Source organism: Brachyistius frenatus, unplaced genomic scaffold (genome assembly GCF_029030835.1).
Source record: "Brachyistius frenatus isolate BFR_SWC_R1_liver_20210118 unplaced genomic scaffold, ASM2903083v1 Contig_27, whole genome shotgun sequence".
NCBI classification, from domain to species: Eukaryota; Metazoa; Chordata; class Actinopteri; family Embiotocidae; genus Brachyistius; species Brachyistius frenatus.
This window is the reverse complement of record NW_027210626.1, coordinates 4,411,547-4,436,146: the sequence shown is the minus strand read 5'-3', so window position 1 is coordinate 4,436,146 and position 24,600 is coordinate 4,411,547. Positions and strand designations below refer to the sequence as shown.

General features: G+C 38.9%; 1 protein-coding gene across 7 annotated transcripts in view; it reads left to right on the top strand.

The window, feature by feature from the left end:
• lrp1bb (low density lipoprotein receptor-related protein 1Bb) overlaps positions 1-24,600 on the top strand; it is a 254,702-nt gene that overhangs the window by 103,104 nt on the left and 126,998 nt on the right. For all 7 annotated transcript variants that reach the window (XM_069698696.1, XM_069698693.1, XM_069698690.1 and 4 more), the window contains 7 exons: positions 10,114-10,233; positions 10,869-10,997; positions 14,821-15,078; positions 15,647-15,809; positions 21,248-21,470; positions 22,911-23,103; positions 23,259-23,402. In XM_069698696.1, coding sequence (XP_069554797.1) covers positions 10,114-10,233; positions 10,869-10,997; positions 14,821-15,078; positions 15,647-15,809; positions 21,248-21,470; positions 22,911-23,103; positions 23,259-23,402 — 1,230 coding nt within the window. The remainder of the gene's footprint in view (positions 1-10,113; positions 10,234-10,868; positions 10,998-14,820; positions 15,079-15,646; positions 15,810-21,247; positions 21,471-22,910; positions 23,104-23,258; positions 23,403-24,600) is intronic.

Genomic DNA, 24,600 nt, shown 5'->3' with positions numbered 1-24,600 from the left:
TAGATAATGTACATCCTGATTAGGGCTGTAGTGCTCTTTGTTGGAGTCCGGGAGGACTGCATCCGTGACACACACAAGAGAACGTACAATGGTGCATGTGAAGTCGTTGCTGTTTCTGAGGTTGTTTAACCGCTGTTCTTACGGTGGCAAAGTTGCATACAATAGTCAATAATGTATATTTCCATGACTTTAATTTAAGGAAGTCACCAATATAATCATACTATTTCTAATGGTTGTTCTGGACTAATGATCTAAACTGGAGTTTTAGTCACAACATGTTCTTGCAAATATTTCACACTAAAGCCTTGCTAAAAAATTGAAGCTTTAAAAGTTTAGACACTATGTCCTTGTTTACTTATACATGTTGAAAATTAGATCCATGGCAGACGCATATTGCCTCTGATCTGTGGGGAATCATTTAAATGAATGATAACAGCCAAACATTGTTACAAATTGATTCCTAGAGAGCATGGTTGGTTGTGCTTACTTATGTCATGGGATTTTCAGTGTGATGTGAACCTGTGCCAATCTCACTCAGTCCAACAGAAAAAATTGTCACCAAAAATAATCCTCTGAACAATGCTGAACGTTCCAGTGATGAGATGCATCTGCCTCTCCCAGCGCACTGTGTTGACAGGCTCTCTAATGTATTTGATCCCAAAATATATGGATCAATTTCTGCCTCATAAGGGTAATCTGGACTTTTATGCAGCAATTATGTCTGTGTCATCGAACAACTTGTCAAAGGCAATGTGTTTGCCCTCTACAGAAGAACACACTGATTTAGGTTATTTGGGGATTTGAATTATAGTTGCTTTCAGACTTACACCAGCTGAAAAGTAGCATAGAAAGAACATAATTACTGACATCAAAGCAAACATTGTCTTTGCAGTCTCCTTTGGTAAACACACACCGTAGTCACATTTTCTAATAGTCTATGATTCTGACATTCTGGTGATAAAAATAGTACAGAAAATATTAGTATACATTTTTCAAAATTCTTCTTGTGATAATGCCTCCAAAAAATAAACAATGTCAAACATGCATCCTCCCACCCTCCGTTTCTGAACAACATTCAATTATCTCACATGATTAACTTTTCATTATGACAACTCAAACAAACAAACAAACACTTTTCTCCAGGGTGAAGGAGCCTGTGATAAGTGATGCTCTTGTTCCAAAATGACTATCCATGAATACAGCTCAATTTTTTTTTTTTTTTTTTTTTTTTTTTACTGTTTCTCAGTAGGTTGAAAATGTGCCGCCATCCAGCTTTGCAGACTGAAACGTATTAGCATATTTATTAAATTTTTGCCCCTCTAATGGATGAAACATTTGCAGTAAGTAGTCAAAGTGATAGCTCTCCTCTCTCCTATTTTACACAGCGATGTGCCGGGCTTTTTAGTGTGTAACTTCACCGTGCTGCAGTCACTTTATCAGAGAATATGAGGTTGTAATTTTCTTTAGTGCTCTAGTTCCTGCTTCTGCTTTTGATACAGATGCATCTATCTGATGATTTGAAGGTCAGTTCCAAGGAATTTATCAAAGTATTACTTTCATTAAACTCATTTAATTTCTTAATTCGGTCAGGTTTTGTTTTTGAAAAGTTTAAGCTCCAATTTGTGTGGTAACACTGGTTACGACTGACTGCCAGGCCCCACTACACACTATATAAACAACAGCAGACACTGGCAATCAATATTTTATGCGTCTTACTTTGTTGTTCCACAGTCTGGCAAGATATTGTCACTCATATCATTACTCTCTCTAATATGAGGAAACAATCTGGTATCATCAAATCCTATTACAGCGGATTTTCTTCCTCAGGAGTGGTAAGAATTAAAATTTAATTGTTTGCTGGAAGATTTCGACACCCACACCCATGATGTTTCTTCCAATATTTAAGGGCATGTCAGAAGCCTGGCTGTGCACCAGTTCTCAAATCTCTCAGCAAATTGTGCTTTGAGGGATTAACAACGTTTACTGTCACATTTGAGGCCTAGTTTGAGCTACAGGATTATTATTTTTTTCTAAACTTTCATGTATATGTGCATGTATCTCTCAATTTCTTGGGAAAAAGTATACCTTCTCCGGACAGATCCATGTCACATCAAAGCTGACATACTTAAGCTTCTCAGATAACTTTCTAAAGACTTGCCAATAAATTATGTCACTGCAATCGTAGCACATCTTATACAAATGGTATTTCCCTGCTCGCACTTCTTGAATGTTTGAACCCCAGAGAATATATGACCCAATTTCACTGTTGTGGAATCAATCATGGCACTCTTGCCACCCAGAGGGAAGTAACTATAGCTACATACTTGGAAATGGGTAAAGGTTCTAATTTATGCTTGAAAAATCATTAAAAGGTCCTAGAGCCAATCATTGGTGCACCTTTTGTGTTGGGACTGCATCTTAATTTGCTCCCACATCAAATGCAGGCCTTGATTGGAATTGTGGAGAAAGGCTGGCTACTCGCAGACAAAGGCCATGGCTGTCCCTGAAGGGAAGCCATAATTAGGCCAGATGGGGCAATCTGAATGTTAGCCTTGGATTAGTCGTTTCTCGTCTTTGGTAAGACTTCTTGTGTTAGTACTGGCAAAAGAACAGTGCCACACTCACCATTCATAGTCTGCCATCTGTGTGGCTGAATGCGATAGGTCTTAGAAACGTCTGCTCGAGTGATCTGCTAGACAGTTGCACGACTTTTTGTTTGAGATGTTGTGGAGTGTTTTTTATGTCCCAAATCGGCAAATATCCAGCACAAAACTGCAGTTTTTCTATTACATAAAAAGGAATGTCATAAAATGACACGTTTTGAAATTACAGTGAAATAAATTCTCCTCACTTTGTGAGGAAATTAATAAACTATGTTGGTACTGCAGCTATTTTTCAAAAGACAATAAAGGATTTTGGATGCATTTGTAGAAACAACAAAGAAAGGCCTATTTGAACTGGATTTCCCTCTCTAGAAGAGGTGGGATGAGGTGACATAACCTATATTGATCGGCATTTTTAATACAGTTGCATGTAGCTCTGTTCCATAATATGTTGTTCCGCAAAGTCACTGATGTTCTTCAAAATCCCATCGGGTGATTTGCTTCATTGGGGTAGATGGTCAAGATATCTGATGCGAGCCAAACCTCTCACTTTATCGTTAAATCACTTTAATATTAAAAAAAAAACTACATGAAAATACTCGTAAAAGACATTAAGACATCAGTAACCTCAGTGGTCAGACCGGCAGTGGGTACTTGGTCATTTAGTGGAAAATCCCTTGGCTGCTGTTGATTGATGGTTGAGATTCAGTATTGCCAGCATTGTCAACCTCTGTGTTGCTGTACTGACCAGTATCTACATGAAAGCTCTTTATAGCCCACATTGATACAACATGTGTTTTGTGTTGGAGATCTTTAGACGTTTTGTTACGAGACATTATTTTTGCTATTTTGTTACTTTGTTGCAGATTGTCAAAACTACTAGTAATGGGTTATCCTCTATCCTTTATATGTTACACTAGACTTTAAATGACTAGTGTAGTATGACAAATTTGATTTAATAGTTTGCACACAAGATTTTTGGCATCTAATGGAACAAAATTACTTAATGTGCATAATCACTGCAACGACTGGCATGATTGTTCAAATGATGTGATTATATACTGTTTGCTGCAATTGTTCAGTGTCTTCGCTCTAAAATTGTCTAGTCACCCTCCCGCTTATCGAAAATGGACCTTGTGGTTTTTGCTAATTTAAGTACATGCTCCACTAGAGACATATTGACATTACAATTTCCAGATTACTGATTCAATTTGAGGGAATCATACATTTTCCCAAACCCATAATAAAAATGCTCAACATTTTTTTTTTCACACATCTTTACCAACCCTCCTTTTTTGTTTGTTTTTACCAAACATAATGTGAACACAGATGGAATTAATTTCGCACAATTGGTCGAATCATTCTGTTCTGATTATAGATAATTAGACTGCAGTAGACTACAAATTAAACTGAGCCTGCTGTTCTGGATGCATATGCATCTGTGTTTCAGACTGCGTAACATTTGACCATATATTTTAGTAATTTAAAGATTTTATGAAAGTTTTTTTTCACAAAGTGAAAATAGAGTTGATGTGTGGCTTATATTATATCTGTTTGTTCTGCACCGCACAGATAGTTCTGCTTCTGCTATCAGTCATGATACTTTTTAAGATAACAGATTAAGTAATGGATGCCATTTCTCACATCATCTTTGCTCTTACAATTCACATTCTTTAGAAAAGAGAGATCCCAGGAAATGAAAAGCTTTTGCATGTTTCTTCTTCCATATACAGCATATTTGCAGACCATAGTATCAAGGCTACTACATGCACTTTACTATTGACTCATGTTCTCAGAGGTAGTGCTGCACAGCTCCAGATATGTGCAAAGCATCTAGAAGGCTTAGTGGTAGATACAGAATCCCAGCAGCCCTCTGTGTTTGCCAAGAGGGAAAGCTGATCATCTGCCGTCTTTGAGCAGATATATGGATAAGCTTTGAATATCTTCATCCCGGTATGTAGTCATTTTGCATACTCCCTCACAACAGGGAAGCATGCAAGTTAGCATACTATGGGATGAATAGTAATACACGGAGCACATAGGGTCCACACACAAGCTTAACAATGAGTAAACAGAGATGCATGCAGTGCCTGTTTTTGACACCAAAATACTTTAACCAGCCAATATTAGAAACACTTGATTTTTATTTGAATTATTGTGCATATTTTTAAATACTATTTACTTGAGGAAATTGTGAAAAAAATTATGTTTTCTGCAGAGCTTACACATGTAAACACATTATTTGAATTGAAACGGTAATACAATTTTATTCTCGAACGTATATTGTACATCACTATTACATAGCCTGGAGAATCGCTTTCCGTCTTCTGGTCTATTTGAGAATTCAAGCATAAATAGCCTGCTGAGTTCTTTAGTTAGCAGAGGGACTACAGTTTCTGAAAGCAGCTCCTTTCAGGCCCCAACTACAGAGACATCATAACGAGCTTCTGGCCTTGAAGCTGTTTCACACAAAGCTATTGTTTTTCTTTGATTTCATTGACATACAGTGTATTCAAACTGTGTGGAAGTGAGAAGGGGCAGTCGAAGTCTGTTTATACTGAGCCATTAAAATGCTAATATTTGAGAAAGATAGCAGCCAATGACAATGTTTCCATCCAAGCAGACAACATTTACTGGCATGTGGCTTTTTATAGGTGTGTGTAATTCTGCCTGTGCTTTTTTTTTTTCCAGCAGTTGTATTGAATCGTATCATCATTTAACTGTACAGATTTACATTGCTTCACTTTGCCAGGATTGCCCCTTTTTAGTTCTTCCCAATATACCCAGCACAATTTGACTCAATACTACCCCAAAATAACCACAGCACATCTTCATCCTGAGGAATTACTCGACTACACGACTGCTTGGCTTTCCTGTGAGCTGCTCATATTCAAAGTAAAGTTTGAATGCCGCATCAGACTGAGTGATCTATGTTAAATTTAGCTCATACTTAAACTAGCCTATAGCATGTCGTTTTCTTGTGAATGAAGTGATGTTACGTGGATTATGTCTTGAAACCACTTTTCTGCTGTGACCGTCAATGTGCCGTTCATGACTCGTAACTTTTACTGTTGGAGTTTATTAAGAAACAGACTTTAAAAACATTCAGTCATCCTGATGACAGACACTCAGACAATATGACCAAGGTTGAAAAATAATATTATTATGCTTATCATTCAGACCAGGTTTCTGTATGAAGAGGGTATGCTCAGACAGATTTGCAGTATTCTGATGTCAAGCTAATTGTTTTCTATGTTATTTTGTTCTCAACACATTCCACTATGTAATGAATAAAGATTTTCAACTGGAACATTTCATTCATTGAGATCTAGGATGTGTGTTTAAGTGTTCCCTTTATTTTTTTGAGCAGTGTATATCTGGTGCTTGCTACTTTACTGCACATTTGTGTCGAACAGAAAGGGGAAATCCTTGTTTTTGACTGTTTCACACATTTAAAATGAAAACAGCTCTACAGAGCGAGGAGCTGCTGACAAATCATGATAAGGACTGCAAAGGCACTTGTCAGCAGCCAAACTACAAAAGGGGCATACTTATCGTGCACTCATTTTATTATGGACTCACATGAACACAAATAAAGTGCACACAAGATGATTTAGCCCAGGTGTAATTAGGAGTGCAAACGTCTGAATCCATGAGGCTTGTGCATCTTCCCACTAGAAAATACTTCAAAAATACCTGTGGCTATGATATCATAGTCTATTACAGGGCTGCTGCTTATAATTATTGATAAGACTAGGTAAGACAGTTACAGGCACTTAATGGCAACCGAATACCATATCAGTTTGATTTTTTTTTCAACAGGCTTGATCAAAGAAACCCTCTTTGCAGATGTTATTTACTGTGATAAGCTATAACTTCCGTATGATAAATTATTCATTACTTTATCAAAACAAAATTTGAGTTTGGTAGTATATCTGGTGCTGAAAAACCTATTGGCCATTTAAAATTAGTTGCATAAGAACAAAATACAGAGCTAGATCTCAAGTGTAACAGGAACAAACTTTAACATGGGAGGACAGTCTCTTGTAGGCAATAATGATAACATGTTGAAACTGGTAGGACCTTGCTAATCTTTCTGACTTGTTGATTTGAAAACCCACTTTCCAATGTAGACGTTACCTTTTTTCCAAAAGATAATTAAAGGTCAGTATGTCTGTTTTTGTGGGCGCTGGTCTGGCACTACTGTGATTTGGCTATGGGCATTACCAGAGATTGCACATACAATTTTGTGTCAAAATCAGAATTGTCAACAGACAACCTTGAAATGCTTCAGAAAGTCCTCAGCATTGAAGCAGTGATCCAGGCAAGGTTTTTTTGACTGACGTTCGCGTTCCAAGAAAGACAGAACGTAACTGTCCAAATTCAGAAAAGGAACATTATGTCAGGAGCGCAACAAGGTGTGTTTTCTTTGACATTTGATGGGATGTGCATCGTTAATCCGTCCCCCAGGGTCAGACTGTTAACACTGAGTTCAACTGTGACAGAGGGAAAACATTCGGTGCAAACGACCTGAACTTTGGTGCGGTGGTACTTGGGTTTTCTAACACGCCCACTCGCACTGCATTAAAAACAAATCGTCTCTACCGCTCCTACTCATAGCATTTGACTTCTTTCTGCTCTCCTAAAATTTATCGCAAACTTTGATGTGTTCTCTCTGCTTAAGTTTTAGTTCTGTGGCAAAATCGCAGTGTGCTCTCGGACTTGTGCTCACAAAATCAAGTGTAACTCAGGTGCTGATGTTGATTAAGCCACAAAACCCGTACTCATCAAGGTTATAGCTTACCCCTGGTCCGTGCACATCACGATGCTCTTTACCGTTCACGGGAGCAGACTTGGAAGTTTTTGATTGACCCTCTTGCAGGCACCGACCTCATCCTTGAAACTTGATTAACCTTGTAACACCAGTTTGTCTCCGTCTATAGCCATAACAGACTTTACCTTATGGCAGCACAGCGTTCCGGAGGGTATTGTGACTTCATAAGCTAAGGAAACTTGATGAGCCAGAGAGACCTGATTAATGAGACAGAAAGACCCAATAATGAATGAAATGTATTTCACAGGAAAATAATTAATGTCAGCCACAGTATCAACCCACTGTGATGTCATCCATTTGTTTGTGAACTGCCATTTTGAAGCCTCGAGTCTGACATTTGGGTTTTCTCTATGTTTTTTTTTTTGGAGCTAGTACTGAGCATATTTTGATGAGCTAGGAAGGGGTGAGGGGTGGACACTAGGCCCCTCCCACCTATACTAAAAACCTGACTGTATCCCAGGCCTATCATTCAAACCAGATGGGCCTCCAAACATATTACTCTTTGAGGCCTAATATCTAATTATTTATGAAATTATTTTTAGAAGGAGCACCAGAACGCTGATCAAGGGATCAATATAATGAATTACACCACAATGACTTGTGGAAAAATTATTTTGACCTTGTATTTCACGAGAGAAGTTGAGCCTTTTTAAATGAGAGTGTATTGGAGCCAGAGGTTTTTGGAGTCAGACCCTAGATGCCCTCAGTGGTATTGCAATTTAAGGCACTTCTACATTGGTTTCAATCCATCCATCCATTTTTATATACATTCTGTGATGTCAACTGCGTGTCCTTTGAGCACATTATAGCAACACCATTTAGCAACCTCCACTTTAGAAACAGCTGCCACACTTTATTTTAAGTTCATCAAGTTCCATTTCTTTGTTTGCGCTGAATCATTTCATCACTATTGCCCAGTGAGCAGTATTAATACATAAATTTGCTCATTTTAAAATGATTAAAGTCACTTTGATATTGTAAAACAGTTTAATAACAGTGAGGAAGCTTCATCGTGTGTGCAAATTTGTCAGAAGTACATTTTTCATGCTGGTCTCCAGCTTGTTAGTCAAGTCATTCACTGTATTTTTTTTGTAATAGTATTCTTTCCTTTCACTTTTGAACCACTTTTATGGTTATCAGTTGACATATTGGTCTATAATAAGCTCTCACAGATATTTATTTGTTGCTCTACAACCAATCAAACTGCACCATTCATCTTCATATGTCAGTGAGCTCGTACGAAGTTTAGATAGTATAACGAAAAAAACACATTTTTATATCTCAGTATGTTTAAATGTGTGATACACTGACATGACATAATCCCAGCTATTGAAAATCCAACTAAAGACCATAATTCAGAACGTAATGATAGCCGAAGCTTCAATTGCCATTCACTTCCCAGTATGCTATCGATCATAAATGTACCCTGTCAAGAAAGGATTTGGTCTGCTGCTGCAGCATTTCATGTCTTGAAAGGGTTAGCACAGGGAAGACCAAGGGCAATCAATACAGGCCTTTATCTTTTGGGCATTAAGTTGACATTAATTCATGTTCAGCAGTAGCATATCAATCTTTGCCCTATTTAAGCTTTTTTTTTTTAGGTTTGTTCTTTGCACTTTTTGACATTTATTCTTTTATTCTGCTGAATGTTCATCATGCCATAATTAGCTGTTCCACTGCTATGCAGAGCATCAGAACCAATTATAACATTCAGAAACTACATGGGGAATGACAAGGTTGTCACTTCCTGAGTTCTGCTACCAGTCAGTCAATTGAGCACTTTACAATGCGAGGTTGGTAGCACGTTTCAATTGTGCTCTTCAGAAGACTTAAGAGGAGAACACAATGGCGCTGCAGCGTGACATATGATGCATGTCAAGTGCCACTTCTAGTTCCAATAGGAAGCATAGCCCTAATATAGATAGAAATATTTTGGGACACCAGCTAGCCTCTACATTTTCTGGTTTCTCCTCATCCTTGTTGGGACAGTGACAGCAGGAGGTGAGGACAGAAAGTTGAACTGCAGTACAAAACAGTTTTCTCTGGGGAAAATATGTTTTTTCAGGTGCGGTGAGGCTGGAAATAGGACATTGGATGGAAGTGTTGTGGTGCGGCCCATCGACCAGCGCTGGCGAACACCTATAGCAGCCAACAGTGTGGAGTCGTACATAGGAAATGATAGTTAGGGCTGTTTTGACATGTCATTTTTCATCTTCATATTTTTGCCCTTAGACTGCTGGGTAACAAATTTATCAAACTTGCATTTTATTATAATTTAAACTTTAGAAAATTATGTTTTACTCTGAAACTGCCCCCACCGTTTGACATTTAATAATCATCACAGTGTCTTTCATATATTTTTCACTTCCTTCCTGTATTGATCTCATTGTTAACCTTTACTTAAAAAGTTCTAACCCAAAAAAAAGCATCCAAACGATTTTCAATTTGTTCACTCCATTTTAAACCAGGTCTAAGAACATGATCAGGTTTTTAATGGTCAGCTGGAAATTGTTCACTGAATGATAAGGGAGCAGTTTTGATGGAAAGAGCCATAACGAGATAAATTCAGAAAGTAATTTCCCAAAACAAAAAAGTCATTTTCACATACCCTTTCACACCCTTTTTTTCCCCCTCTTCTAGTCCTCACCCTTTCTCTCTTTCTCTTTCCCCCTGCAGAGCTCCTGTCAGCCTGCCACGAGCTCCGGTGCCGCTACGGTTGCGTCATGACGAGAAACGGCACCTTCTGTTTCTGCGCTGACGGCTTTGAGGTCGGCGAGGACGGAACGAGCTGCAGAGGTAGGAGTCTGAAGCGCTGGTGGGGGGGCCTCCTGCCATGGAAGGATACCCCTCTTTTCTCCCTCCTCCCCCCAACAATTTCTCCTTTTGCCCTCAGCCAGACTTCTTTCAAATGAATAAGCAGGAGTTGCTGTGTATATGAAAACAATCTGTCTGTAGGGAGGGCTTCATGCACAGCACATTACAACCCAAGCACAGTTACATGCGCACACATCGAACACCGTTTTTTTTGTGAGTCTTAGTCATTTAATGCTTTTCATATGTGCCACAGGCCAAGTTTCCGACAGCCAGCGAGGAAGACAGGATTTTGCTGTCAAAGTTACCTCTGGAGTTGCAGTGTCTATCTTGGACGCTACGCATACGTTGTACCAGTGACATGGCATAAAATTGCATAATTATACTGTTAGAAAAGGTTTAACAAAGTAGCAGTGCTTCCTGAATTTGATTATGTTGGAAAGACGTGAGAAAGAGCAGTTTACAAGGTACTGCAGCTTCAAAAAAAGGCTCATTGGTTATAAAAGTAATTATGCCTGAGGTGCCAGAGTGAGGCCACATTAAGTATACTTTATGTATTTGGGTCATGTTTGAGCACACCTAATTTGTTACAAATGACTCTCTTCCTTTTTTTCCATAAGATCATGATGAATGTGCCATGTATGGTGCATGCAGCCAAACCTGCACGAACACCTACGGGTCATACAGATGCAGCTGCACAGAAGGATATATCCTGCAGCCTGACAGGATATCTTGCAAAGCCAAACAAGGTGAGCGGCACACTTGCATCGGCAAACAATATAATCTGCATGGTTTGTATGTTTCATTTCTAATAATAAACAGAGAGGTTTTGTTCAAAACGGAGAGGAATTCCTGCTTATTGTTGCCTTGGTGTTCACCAGAACTGGTAGGGCAAGATTAATGTGGTTTAGCAATGACCACATCCATCACACACATGGGAATGGGTAGATGTGGTCAGGCCAGGATAATGATAAAATTAATGAGCATGAGATTTTAAGTGGGCTCAGTCTGGAGTATTTTGTGCTAAAACAATGCCCAGTATCACTCTGATTAATGTTAATGTCTGACGCTGGATACAAATCTGTCCCGATGACGAAAACAACCCAGTTTCTGAAGAAATCAAAGAAGCAAAAGGGATATTGGGTTTCGGTGGTCCACCATCCGCAAATAAACAATCCTAACTGTGTGCAGTATATATTCTGTCATACATGGAAACATAAATTGAAGTGGATATTTTTTCAGGGTGTTGTCACAATGGCATATATGTGTTGAAAATAGCTGGAGGCCTAAAACACCTTGTTGGAGAGAACACCACTGAACACCCTGGCAACACACACTGGCTTTTAATCACTGTGACTGGTGTCCTACTAGGAATAAACTGAATATGATTACCCATAAACTTAACTGAACCCAATGCTCACATGCATTAATATTAATTTAGCAGAGAGCGATAGTGGTACGATGATAACTATGGGGTTACCATTAGTTGTACAAGCTCATGAATATAAATTTCTGATAGAGCTCTCACAGGCCAGAAGATGAGGAGCAGCAGGGTAGGGAAAACACATTGACGTGCCGAGTGTGAGATTGAAGTTAAATCTCTGCAGCACACATTTTTCTTTTAGGAATTTAATCTTGATTTAATCTCTTTTCATTTTGCTCAGACCAGAGTAATAGGTATATATTTTTTTTCTCTTTCTACTCCTAACATGAGTTGGATAACACCATGATGGTTTTCATCTCTGCCTGATAATACACCTGAAGTATAAAACTGTAATTGCGGGGTGATTTGAAATATTTGCAAGATCTTGCAATTTTGTTAAATATTTTCTGCATAAAAGCAACTCAATAAAAACTGAAGGTATTACAGGAAAAAGTAAGCTTTCTCTAACAAAACTCACTTTATTAACCAAAAAATAACATCCTCATTTACAGTCAGCAAGACTTTGCAACCTCTCCTAATTATTATAAAAACAAACTATATGCTAGCTGAATGGAGAATAGCAAATATGATAATTAGGTTTTATACACTTCTAATTGTAAATCTGCTCAAATATCATCACAATTTTTGAAGAAAACCACCGTTTTCAGTGAAGCATTTTTGATCGCAACAATCACAAAAAAACTGAAATTGCAGAAGGATAGATATACATTGATGTCAACAAAAGACATTAAAACCATGTGTGAGTGAGTGTGTAAGTCCTTACCTCGATACTTTCTGACTTCCCTACACTGACATGGCACTCCACTCCAAGTCTCCCAAGCCCATTTGCTCCAGCTGAAAATGTTCAGTTGAACGAATTTAAATACTCACTTGGTGCACAAGTGAGTGTTTACAGCAGCAGGATGGTGTCAAAATAAACGAGTGCGGCCACGTTCATTGCAGTGAAGTAACCTGTAATGCCCGTATGTCAGGTGTGCCTCGTTGTTTATCGTTTTTATTTGTTTTTGGACAAGAATGGAGGCCTATTCACAGAGCAATAAGTTATATCAGGTTTTGCTTAGCCACACAGTCCTTGTTAGTCAAGTCAATTCATCACTGCTTTTCTGTCTTTTTATGGGACTTTGTGACAATAAGAAAAATGTGGAATATTGCTAGCCTTGTACAGCATATGGTCAGACCTCTATCAAAGTGTCTGGTCAAAACCCCGTCAACCCCCTGGTGTGGGAGAAAAATGTATCAGAGTCTTAGCACTGAGCACTCACAGTTGTGTGACCAGACATTCTGATGTATTGCCTATATTACGAGAGAAGCCCTTGACTTGAACTTGTGTGGAAGATTGGGATAAATAAGGGCCCTTTTCAGAGGGCGAACCTAGTGTCAGAGAATGTTCACGGTCAATTAAGCCCATAAAGCAGCTTATTTCAGTTTTACCACTGCAGACTATCATTCTGTGAGCACAAGCAGGAGGATGGGCTGGCAAGTTTGCTACCTGAGTTAATGCTTATGTTTCTCTCTCAGTTTGTTGTGTTAGTTAAAATTCGATCTGACAATCCTTTTTGGTTGCATCGATGCTTTGTCATTCAGTTAGAGTTTATTCACTAACTGTTCTGCTGAAGTGAAGTGAAGTTATCAGTACATGCATGGCAAGTAGTTTGCCTGTTATTTTTGTCTAATTATTACATTTAATATTGTTTGATAACTGTTATTCACACCCATTGGACAGTGAATTTTCCACACATTTTTCAACTCCTACTCAGCCTGTTTGGTGTGGTTTTAGCACAACCTCCTCCGGTTACAGTTTTGTTTTTTTGTCATTTATATATATTAATGTGAGCGAGATAACAATTGTTTATGTTTGGAAATATGTAAAAAACAAAATAGAAGCTCATCTGTGCTGTCGGCCATGAATGTCAAGAAAAACATTCACCTTCTGTGGTAATCTAAAGTGCGATTGTTCAATTTCAGTCTCAACAAATGTTTTCAAATGTTTCACAACAAAAGCCTTGTTATAAAAAAAATGAAGGGGTTGAGTGTCTACTGAAACACTTCAGGCCTTTTCATTTTAAATGGGTAAAGCAAGTTTTGAGTTTTTTACTTAAGCCTAATACAGAAACTTGAACAGGGCAAATGGTAGTGAATCAAAACGAGGCTTCGAATTGACATCATGAATCTATCAATATACCCTAAATGATAACATGACAGCTTTGACCATTCAATTAATTTGTTGGGCTCCCTTGCAAAACATACACTTTAATGAGGATTGTGTTTTTATTGTTGTTTGTTTTTATTAGTTTTATTTTATTTATTTACCATAATTCATGTTCAAATGAAATAACGGTATTGTGTAAACCGTGATGTCCAGTCCAATGTAATCAAAAGTAATGCATAGTAAATAATACATTTTTATCAATCAGCATTAATAAATCACACATAGTGCACAACGATGTTAACAAATATTACTTTGTATTTATTATTATGTGACTCGTGTTAAACAGATTTCCAGTAAACCTGGAAAAGATACGGACTATAATTAAACAAAGCAGTCATTTTTAGCAGAAAATACTTGGATTGCATAATTTTGGATTTCCAACAGTGCAGTTTTGGAAAGTAATTAACAGTAATTCATAGACACAGGAGGTGGACAAATCAATGAGCACTTTGCTTTTCTAAACACCCAAGAATGAATGGATTCATGGATGACTACACATGCTGAGTCTGAAATAGTCATATAACCTGTAGGGGATTTCTGTAATTATATAACTTTTAATAAAATAATTGAACACATGCACAAGTCTTTTGTCAAGCAGGGTTGGGGTTAAGAATTATTCTTATGAATCGACAATTGTATGATATGTATTTATTTGGTAATAAGCATTGTCATATTATTAATTAAGTTTTTGTAGAGATGTATGCAGGTTTAAGTCTTAATGGGTTAATTTAAATCACTCAAAGCATTAATTAACTGTTAAGTTGGAAGTTAGTTATAAGATATTGATGAAAAACTAAACATATATGTTCTTGTATCTGTTTATATTTATACTATAAGGTCTCTTAATGCTTCCAAAGTAAAAATTGTGCAACTGAAATACAGAAATGCTGAAACTTCCATATGTTCGTTTTCACTACAGATCCTGGTGAGAGCCGTCCAGTGCTTCTCATTGGTGGCCCAGATCGTATTCTTATCACCAATCTAAATGGAACAGGCCTTCAGCCCCTGAGGTCTCTGAGTATAAATGGAACACTGGCATTGGATTTCCAGCAAAACCAGGAAAGTGTATGCTGGGCCCTGTCCACAGAGTCTTCTGGGCAACTCCGCTGCGCCGTAACAAGAAATCTGCGTGGATTCACACGGGAACAGGAAATAAGAACACAACAAAGTTTGCAAAGTATGTTTATATCAGTCTATAGCTTCCTTCTCCTATACAGTCCTTTCTTTTTCTAACTTTTCCGATAATGGTGAACACTCTCACCTACAATAATAGTGGATAACTGCTTTTTTTCTGATGAGGCACACGCTCTCTCAAACACAACAGGCTCACCCCTTTGCTTTCTCTGTTCTTTATACTCGTACCTGCGAGCTCTCTCTTTATCTCCTCATTATCTGTGTGGTTTAAGGCAGGTTAGCCTCAGCAGTTTTGGCATTCACCTTTCTCCCACTGCTTTCATTAAAGCCTGCTGGCTACTGTAGCTTTGCTACTTCAAAAGTGCTCCTTTTTCCGCATGTAGCGTAGATTCTCACAAATATCAAATACATTTGACTTTACATTTGCTTTACTTGCCCTTGTTATTTGTTATATGTTCTGAGTTAAAGTCTAAAATGTTGCTGTTGTCACCCAGTTTAATACTGGAACAGCAAATAAACATCTGAACCAGAGACTACATACATATACAGTATGTGTATTTATTTAAAGGTTTTACTCAATATTTTAACTCTTAACTTGTTTTCCATTGTAGATGTGGAGCAGATGGCCATTGACTGGCTGACAGGAAACTTCTATTTCGTTGACCGTGTCACTGACAAGATATTTGTCTGTGACAGCGGAGGGGACACGTGTGTTACTATCCTACAACTAGACCTTGTGAATCCTAAAGGAATAGCTCTGGATCCTATCATGGGGTGAGTGTTCTGCTGCCTGGATAATACACCTTCTCTGAAAGCTCCATGAGGCTCATTCATCATGTTACTCCTGTTGAGGGAAAAAAAAAATCATCGAAAAAGCATTTCACTATTCATAACAATCGACTTGTCGGGGGGAATGTGAGTGAGTTACAATGAAGGGATTTAAATGATTTCCTGTCATTCGACTCAGCTCTTTTCTCTTTTTGCTGTGTAATCTGGTTGATGGCTGGTGATGCTTCAGACAGCTTCCTCTGTCCAGACATTCATTTGTATTCACGGATTTTGCCGCACACCCAACTGAAGAAATTCCCCTGCAGGACTTTCATTTACAGGATTTTTGTCTCTGAGGATCCCTATAACAGCTCAACAGTGGAGGAAAACATGTTTCCAGGCACACTGCTCTCGGTGAAAACTACAACACTTACAGGATGTGGCAAACAGATTCAGGTATCACAATGAGGCAAAATGTATTGTATGGTTTCCTGGGGAGAAAAACACCAGTGAACCAATTGTCAGCAACAGTGTTTTTTTTTTTTACCCTTATTTCTGGTTAGCCAAGAGCAGATCTACATTATGAGGACCAAAGGACCCGCAGCAGACTCAGAGTCAAAGTACATTTTTAATGATATACCTTTTGTGATAGGGATTTTGGAGATTATTATGCACCCAATAAAAAGCATACACATGGTCTTGAATACACAGTGTTTTTTGTATTGGGGTTTGTAGCATAGTAATGATTATCTACAAGTTTTAGCGAAAATGGGAGCATCTTGCTGCCCGACTGCAGTTGTGTTAAACTGTCATGGCCACCCTCCATTAGGTCATACAGTGTAAACCTTGCATATCAACATATAGTTAATTTAAAGGTGAAAGCAGAACTACCTTGCGGCTTTGTGGATTTTTTTATTTCAGAAACTGTACTGAATTTTATTCAGCAGCCTGGTTTCCCACTGTAAGCCATTGGGCCTAATGAACATAATTAGCTGCTGGTTCCTTAATGGCATGGACAGTTTTGGTTTGGTTGGCTGCGTCTCTCCGTTCTCATTAAATGCAGATCGGCCATTGGAAAGCAATATGGCTTATGGTAAATACACTCTATTTCTATTTAAGATGGCTCCCTGTGAATCTCAGTGTGATGCAAGTCAGGCTGGTTTTTCTGTGATTCTCTTGTAATCACACACACACACACACACACACACACACACACACACACACACACACACACACACACACACACACACACACACACACACACACACACACACACACACACACACACACAAGCCCAATCTTTATGTATAGTTGGGGGATAGTGTAGATATAGAATCTGCTGGCCCACAAGGGAGCTTGGTTTGCAGGTTGCTGGTTAGATTGACTATATAAGACAAAGATGTTTTCCAAGCCTTCTTCCTGACTCTAATTGGAGAGAAATAGGTACAGCTGTTTCTGAAGAAGCGAGCCTGAGAGAGGTCTGTCGGCCTGGAGCAATGGAGTGAAAACAAAATAAATCAGGGAGGTGTTAGGAAGCAGCACAGCATGAAGAACATTGTTTATAGAATATACCCTGGTATAGCACTTCATTTTTATTGTTATTTGACCGTCTCCTTGCCTCTCTTACTATTGGATGAGGCACTTTCACTTTGGCATCAGAAAGCCTTTTAATGGACAACGTTTTCCTCTTTTTTCTGGAGAGCTTTCTTGACAAGAGTTTGATGGATGACATGGTTTGTTTATGGGCTAGAGTTTTTATCGGCACTACAAAATTGAAACTTCCTGCAAGTCCCATTTTAGTCTACTTTGTTGAAAATTAATTGCTGTCATGCAAGTTTAGTGAAGCTTTAATAGTGGAAAGAAATGTATGTAACATTCTCTGGTGATTGCTGAGTGCAAGAATCTCATGGTTTTATTTCATACTGGCATTGCATCACTGACTAAAACTTGTCACTGGAAATTAAGTATTTATGCTTAATTGTTTTGCTAAATACATTTTGGGGAACCATTGCGGCCTGGAATATGATGTATTCCCAATGTCACTAGTTTTGCAGATATCTGATCACCACCCAAAGCATTGGAGAATTTACTATTTTGACCTGATGACGGTGCTAGATGAAGCTATAAGAAATAACCAAAGTTGTGGCAAACTTCATGGCAACCCATTCAATAGTTGTTGTGAGATTTCACCCATAACTGCTAATGTGGGGCTGCAGTAATTTAGGGGATCACCAAAGTCAGTAGGATTCATTTCTCAGCACCATAAATGTCAAAATGTAATGCCAGTCTTACAAACAGTGATCTAAAAGCCTTCAAGCTGCTGCCAGAGTCAAAATAAGCCACATTATTTAGGATTTTTACAGTGGGGATAATATATTAATTTCCTTCAAGAGGGAGAAATTCTGCCAGAGTTTTGACTGATTTGTATTGTAAAACTGCGTTTCAATCTGAAAACTGTTCATCTGAACAGAGCAGCTGAAGAAAATCAGTTATTCCCTGCCACAGCTGTATAAAATGGACAGAACTTGGAAAAAATAAATCACAAAACAACTTTGGAGTGTATAGCTTTTATTGATTGTCAGTTGTAACAATGTCTGCACTGCTTTCTGTTTCACTGAGACGTGCCATTTTTCACTGGTCCCATGCAGTTTATTTTATCCTGGGCGCTCATTTCCAGAATCCAACATGGATCTCATTGTAGCTGCTGAATGTACAAGTACAGCATCAGCACCATCCTAATCCCAGAAAGCAATCATTGGTATGCCACGTGGAGGTGCACCTGTTCGGGGAGTTGGGCTTCTTGCTGATGCTGACAGTTTTTCAGCGCAGCCAGGTCTCTGGTTCAAAGGGCAGCCCATCTCTCCCCGACTTGACTCGTGCAGATTAAGTCGGCTTCCAGTTGCTCTCCAGCTGGAGCTTGTTATCATTGGAAGCTGTTGGAGCTCTGTCCTCGCAGAGTCCCAGCAAGACAGCATGGCAAGCCTTCCATGTTAATTAGTGAATGTGCAGACCCGAGCAGTTTTGAGTAGTTGAAGTGGTATTCCATGAGATCTTTACTTTGGCTTACTGACATTTCATTTGTCTGATGCTTTTTTCGCACCTACGGTAAGAAGACAGATTACACTTGCATAACAACGCCTGTTTTCCACAGGTAACACTCCCTGCGTCTTTCAGAATTGATTTTCAAGTCTTTCTCGTGGTTTTGAGGCACAAAATGCTTTGGCACCTCTGTGCATCACACTTTGTCTATCATTTTATGTCTTACTCACACACCCCGAGGTCCTCTGCAGCATGCCGTCTAAATGTCCCCAAAATTACCACAGAGGAAATGGGAAATGCTGGTTTTATTGTATTTGCCTCCAGGTTATGAGGCTTCTATCAGAGATGCAGTCTAACTGGACGGTATTTAAATATTTTGATGCTGTTATCAGTTTGTTTGTTTTTTTCACGTAAGAATTACTCCCCGCCCATTTATATGTTTATATTTTAATTGTTTTAAATAATCACAGTTTTTGTAAAACAATTAAGTTGCATAATTTTATGAGACTTTATGAGACAAGAACATTTTATTACATTGTATTTTATGTCAGTCTTTTGTTTAGGTTTTCATCACTCCTTTTCTTTTACTATCAGTCAGGGTCCAAAGGAGGAAAATAATTTTTACTGACATTTTCTGATGATAACTTTGGAGTTTTTGTATTTTTAGAAAACTTTTTTGTTTCTTCAACCACGGGGCAACGAGTTGTCTAATCTAAAGGATAAAACCTGTGTCATTGCCTCCTAAAATGATTTATATGCGTGTCTTCTGAACTTGTGCCCCTTTTGTTGGCAACGTTTGGTTAGGTTAAGATCCCAGTCAATGTTAATGAAAATGAGTTTCAACATTTGGTAGGAAATTAATTGCAAACAGCAGCATCTAGCTATTAAAGTGACTGTCTTTACTGATCCAACTATTCAAATCAGCCTTGTCCCTAACATGTCAAGTGGTGCTCTACCAGATTTTGTTCCACCTTTTTCATACACGAGTCATGATTTACATTATATTGTTATTAGAGTTTAATCGTTACGGCTAATCTGCTACGCAGTTAATAGGGACTTGTGCAGTACTTAATTTTGCCTAAATTTGAGTTACTTCTAATTTCCATATTGTGCTTCTACAATATCGTTTTTTTTGTTTGTTATACTACATCCATTAATGTGGTATTTACTGCATTTTGTTGGTTGACTTTAGATATATTTTTAAAAACATTATGATCTTTACTGGTTATTTTGTTTTAAATTCATACATTTTACTTAAAAAAAAAACCTCATCACTTCCCTTTAGGGCAAACCACTGTAGGGTTTGTTCCAATGTTTGGACAAATATTCACTTATTATATGAATTCAGTCACATTTAGCGCTCACAAGTCGTACACATTTTTGAAAGAATGTGCCATTGATTGCCGAGAGAAGTAGACAAATGCAGGCTTCTAATTATCATGAGAACAGTCACTTGAAAATTGTAATAGCTTTCAGCTTAATTCAACGACCAAAATAAGGTAATGTTTATGTTTACATTAGCCTGGCAGTGGAGTTAAGGAGGCCTTCTCTAGCTCAGCCCTTGTTTATGTTTTAAAGACAAATTTTGTAAATGGGGCTTTCCATGCACCCCATTGCATAATACATGATATTATGCCAAAAGACAGGGACCAATAGTAAAATAAATCATCATTTAAACCAGTTGATGAACCACATGGGAGACATGGATATAAAAACAGTGTATTGTGTTGCAGTACATGGTTAAGTATGATGAATAATGTACGGTTAGACTGCATTTTAATTTTAACCACTTACCCTGCATACCTGGGGTTGAGGTTAGATTGTGTTTTATTGTTTATATGTCACTTTAAATGTTACAAGAGTGAAGGCTTGGAGATGGAACTTACCACTGTTTTTGGGAAAAGGTAAAGGTTAGGTAGACTCGTATCTCAGGTGGCATGTTTATCTTGGGGTTCCCTTGATCTCAACACAAAATGTAACAGAACCACTAATGTTTTCTACTTTGTCAAGGACTTACACTCAAGTATAAATATTGGAGGAAATTCTAACACTCAAGAACGTCTCTTCTCACAGTGGAGAAGAAGTGGTCAGGGGTCGGGATCAGTTAACAGTCAATTTATGCTTGGATTAACAGTCAATTTATGCTCGGATTAACATATTTTACGTTATATAAACAAAATGCCATCTTGCCAGGTGGCTTATATTAAATGCAACCTCACTCCAACTAAGCCAATATAATCCCCACGTGTATTGTAAGGTGAAATATGTCTGTACATATTGTGGTTGTGATAAACTTCCTGTCACAGATGAAAAACCTGTGCAGCAAAGAATGAAACTCTTCCCTCGGTTATTTAAACAACATATTTTACAGCATTTAATAATTTTAACACTTCCACCCTCTGCAGAATGCTCTTCTTCACTGACTACGGGAATGTGGCCAAGGTGGAGCGCTGCAACATGGACGGCACCAACCGGACCCGGCTGGTGGATTATAGAATCGAGCAGCCCACTGCTGTGGCACTGGATGTGGTCAAGAAGCTGGTGTACTGGGCAGATGCCTACCTGGATTACATCGATGTGGTGGATTACAATGGCAGGAACAGACACACCATTATCCATGGCAGCCAAGTGAGTGTCACATTTCACTTCAAGCGCTGCTTTTTGTCTTCCATGGACACACCATAAAGAGCCATTGTGGACAAATATCAGTGAGAATCTGAACATGGAACGAGCTTCTCTTATCAGTACTGTTCTCCTTCATTTGACAGACTAAAATAATTGCACGAGAGGGGGGTTCTTGTTTATTTTTTTTCTAATTTAAGGCCCTGTCTTTTATCTCTTAAAGACAGGTGATATATTCACTGCATGCTCTTGTAATTCACTCTTCCTTTTAAAAGAAAATATCCTTTTTAGATAACTTATTCACCCTTCACGAGGAAAGACACACTTACATATTAGGCACCTTATTGTGTGTACAGGTGTTGTTTGCATGATATTGCCTCATTGTCCTGTGCCCTCATTAGTTAGAGGATCTTCATGTCATTTTATCTGCTTTGCAGATGTCGTGCAGCTCTTTCCTGTCTTTTCCATGAACTGTGGGGGATCTTAAGTGTCATAAATAAGAACATTAGTCATCAGAATTATGTTTTATTCAGTTTTACTCACAAAATTACAACTTTTCAAATAATTTCAAGTGCATTCTTTTTTCTTTTCTCATTTCTTTTTACATGATTTTACTGTATATGGATTTTTTTTCATTTGAAGCTGGTTCCAGTTGACAATGTGGAGTTTTCTCAGTTTTGCCTCAATTCCCACACAGTAAAACATGTCATCTCAAAAATACTCTACTACTGTGAAGGTCTTTGAATTATTCTTATGTGAAATGGATTTAATATTGAAGTAAACATTGAGCCATGTTTGGCATCATTTCGCAGAAGATGGCAAAAATTCCATCCACTTACGAAAATCCTGCCTTTCAAATCCCCTTATATGAGTGAGATTTGTTGTAAAAAAAAGTAGTAAATAGTATACATTACATGTGCTGGAGGTAAAGAAGCGCAGTATATGTACACCTTTTGAAGTAGTGTTAGATTGCTTTGAAAAGTTCCAGTGTAACAGTGAAGCGCTGAGGCCGAATTCCATAGAGAGAGATGGTTGAGTGGTTTGTTTGTTATTTATTTATTTTTTCTGACGCGTGTTGCTCGGTGCCTCCGATGTTAAGGTGAGGGCCAGTGAGCTTAGGTGTACTTCCTGTGAACACAGCTCATCCAGCCATGTCGCTTTGTGTGGGTGTCAGCTTGCTAAATGTAGCATGGAAGGCTGTGGTGTCAGGGCCAGTAGCCTCCCAGTGGAATCCAGCTTTGGACCCTCTATGGGCTGCCAAACATACAGACAGGCCCACGATCATCTCCCACCCGCCTCATGCTTGATGCATGTTAAAAGTTAAAAGTTCTCATTAATTCATTTGTGTTATTGTTGTATTCTTTCTCTTGAGGTTTTACTTGTGTTTTGCTTCAGGAATGCTAAAAAAAAAAAAAAAAAGCCCCATGGATTTTTCTTGTTTTTCAGGTGTCGTACATTTATGCATTAGCTGTGTTTGAGGACTACCTCTATGCTATCCACTCTGACCCTTCCAAAGGGAGTTCCACTGTAGAGTTACAACAGATGCACAGGTTCAACATCACAGCAGAAAGCAGGACACTAGCCAGACTGGGGAATTCTAGAGGAATCCGTGTTTACCACAAACTCACTCAACCAAAAGGTAAAGGACATTTTCTACATAAGTAAACATGTGCAAGTATGTGTCGGCGTTGACCCCACATTATGACCAACAAGCTATGGTCTGTTGTAGATCAGAAAGAGGATGCTTCACTTGCTTACACAGATTTCTTTTGTCCATCGTGATTGTATCCACAGTCAGGAGTCATGCATGTGAACTGGATTCGTATGGAAAGCCAGGTGGATGTTCCCACATCTGCCTTCTGAGTGGCAGCTACAAGTCCAGAACCTGCCGGTGTCGGACCGGCTACAGCCTGGGCTTCGATGGAAAGACCTGTAAAAGTTAGTACATATTTCTCCTTGGATATGAATAGATGCATAATTGTGATTTTTAAAGAAAGTTATTCCGTACAAATCCTGATCTGAAGCAGTGGTTCTTGACGTTTTTACAAGTGTAATTCCCTTTTGAAGATGAAAATATCTCCCAGCCCCAGGGAAGTTTAGGAGTGCTAAACCTTGCACAGCCAGACCTACAATATCTCCACCTCCCTGTGCCAGTGCTGGAGAATGGTCTTGCTGCACCCATATATCATTCTGGCACAGGGGCAAAAAAAACTCTCTGGCTTGTTTGTATTTCTTTTAACAAGGCAAAATCATCTTGGGCAGCGTAAAGCCCTGCATGCAGCAATGGTACCCTCGCAAAATGGTATCAGGAAGGAACTTGTTTTGGCGGAACATTTGGCTGTGAGGAGACTAAATCCCTGCAAAACACAGAAAAGAACCAAGCAGGTTCGCCTCGTTGCATGATCCAAATATTAGTCAAAACTCGTTATTTTCAGTGTGTAGGTTGTTCGCTCTGAGGTTGTTGTTTACTGCAGCAACAGGGATTTTGAAAAAGGTAAGACTGAGATAGCAAAAAGAGAAGAATAATGTTTCCTGAGATAGTTGGCCAGTGGCAGGTTTATATACCCACATTCTGCATCTGGCGAGTTAAGCTCAGGAGCGCATATTGTAGGGCTGCTAACTAAAAGTCTTGTTATCTGTCAGAGACCCCTCAGTCGACTGATATTCTTCAAGCCGTGGTAGGACAGTGGAGTACCAGAGGCTGACGAAGGGCGACCAAGGTGGGATTAAGGTTAAGGTTTTGAGTGGCGGACCAGGACCAGGTTTCACTGGACAGGGACCCCACACCAGCCTTCATGTGAACCCAGATGTCAAGTCTGTCAGCCCTCAGAGCAGGCTGCCAGGAGAGCGTTGCTTAGGTGGAGGTTCCGGGGGGGGACAGGGTCTTCCAGTACAGACTATAGCGTGTCTTTGACCACGACACCCGAGACGGGTGAGACACAAGGAGCACTGGTCTCTGCTGGCCACAACCTCCACAAGGGAAGGTCTCTGGGAGCAGAATCACAATCCTCAGGAGACCTGCACGGAAGCCAAAAGCAGAGCGATGGAGGAAAAAGGGGCGATAAGCCATTTTTCTTCTAAAATTTTTGCAGCCTGCAGATTTTTTTTAAAAGCTAGAGCCTCAGCTCCTGTTAGA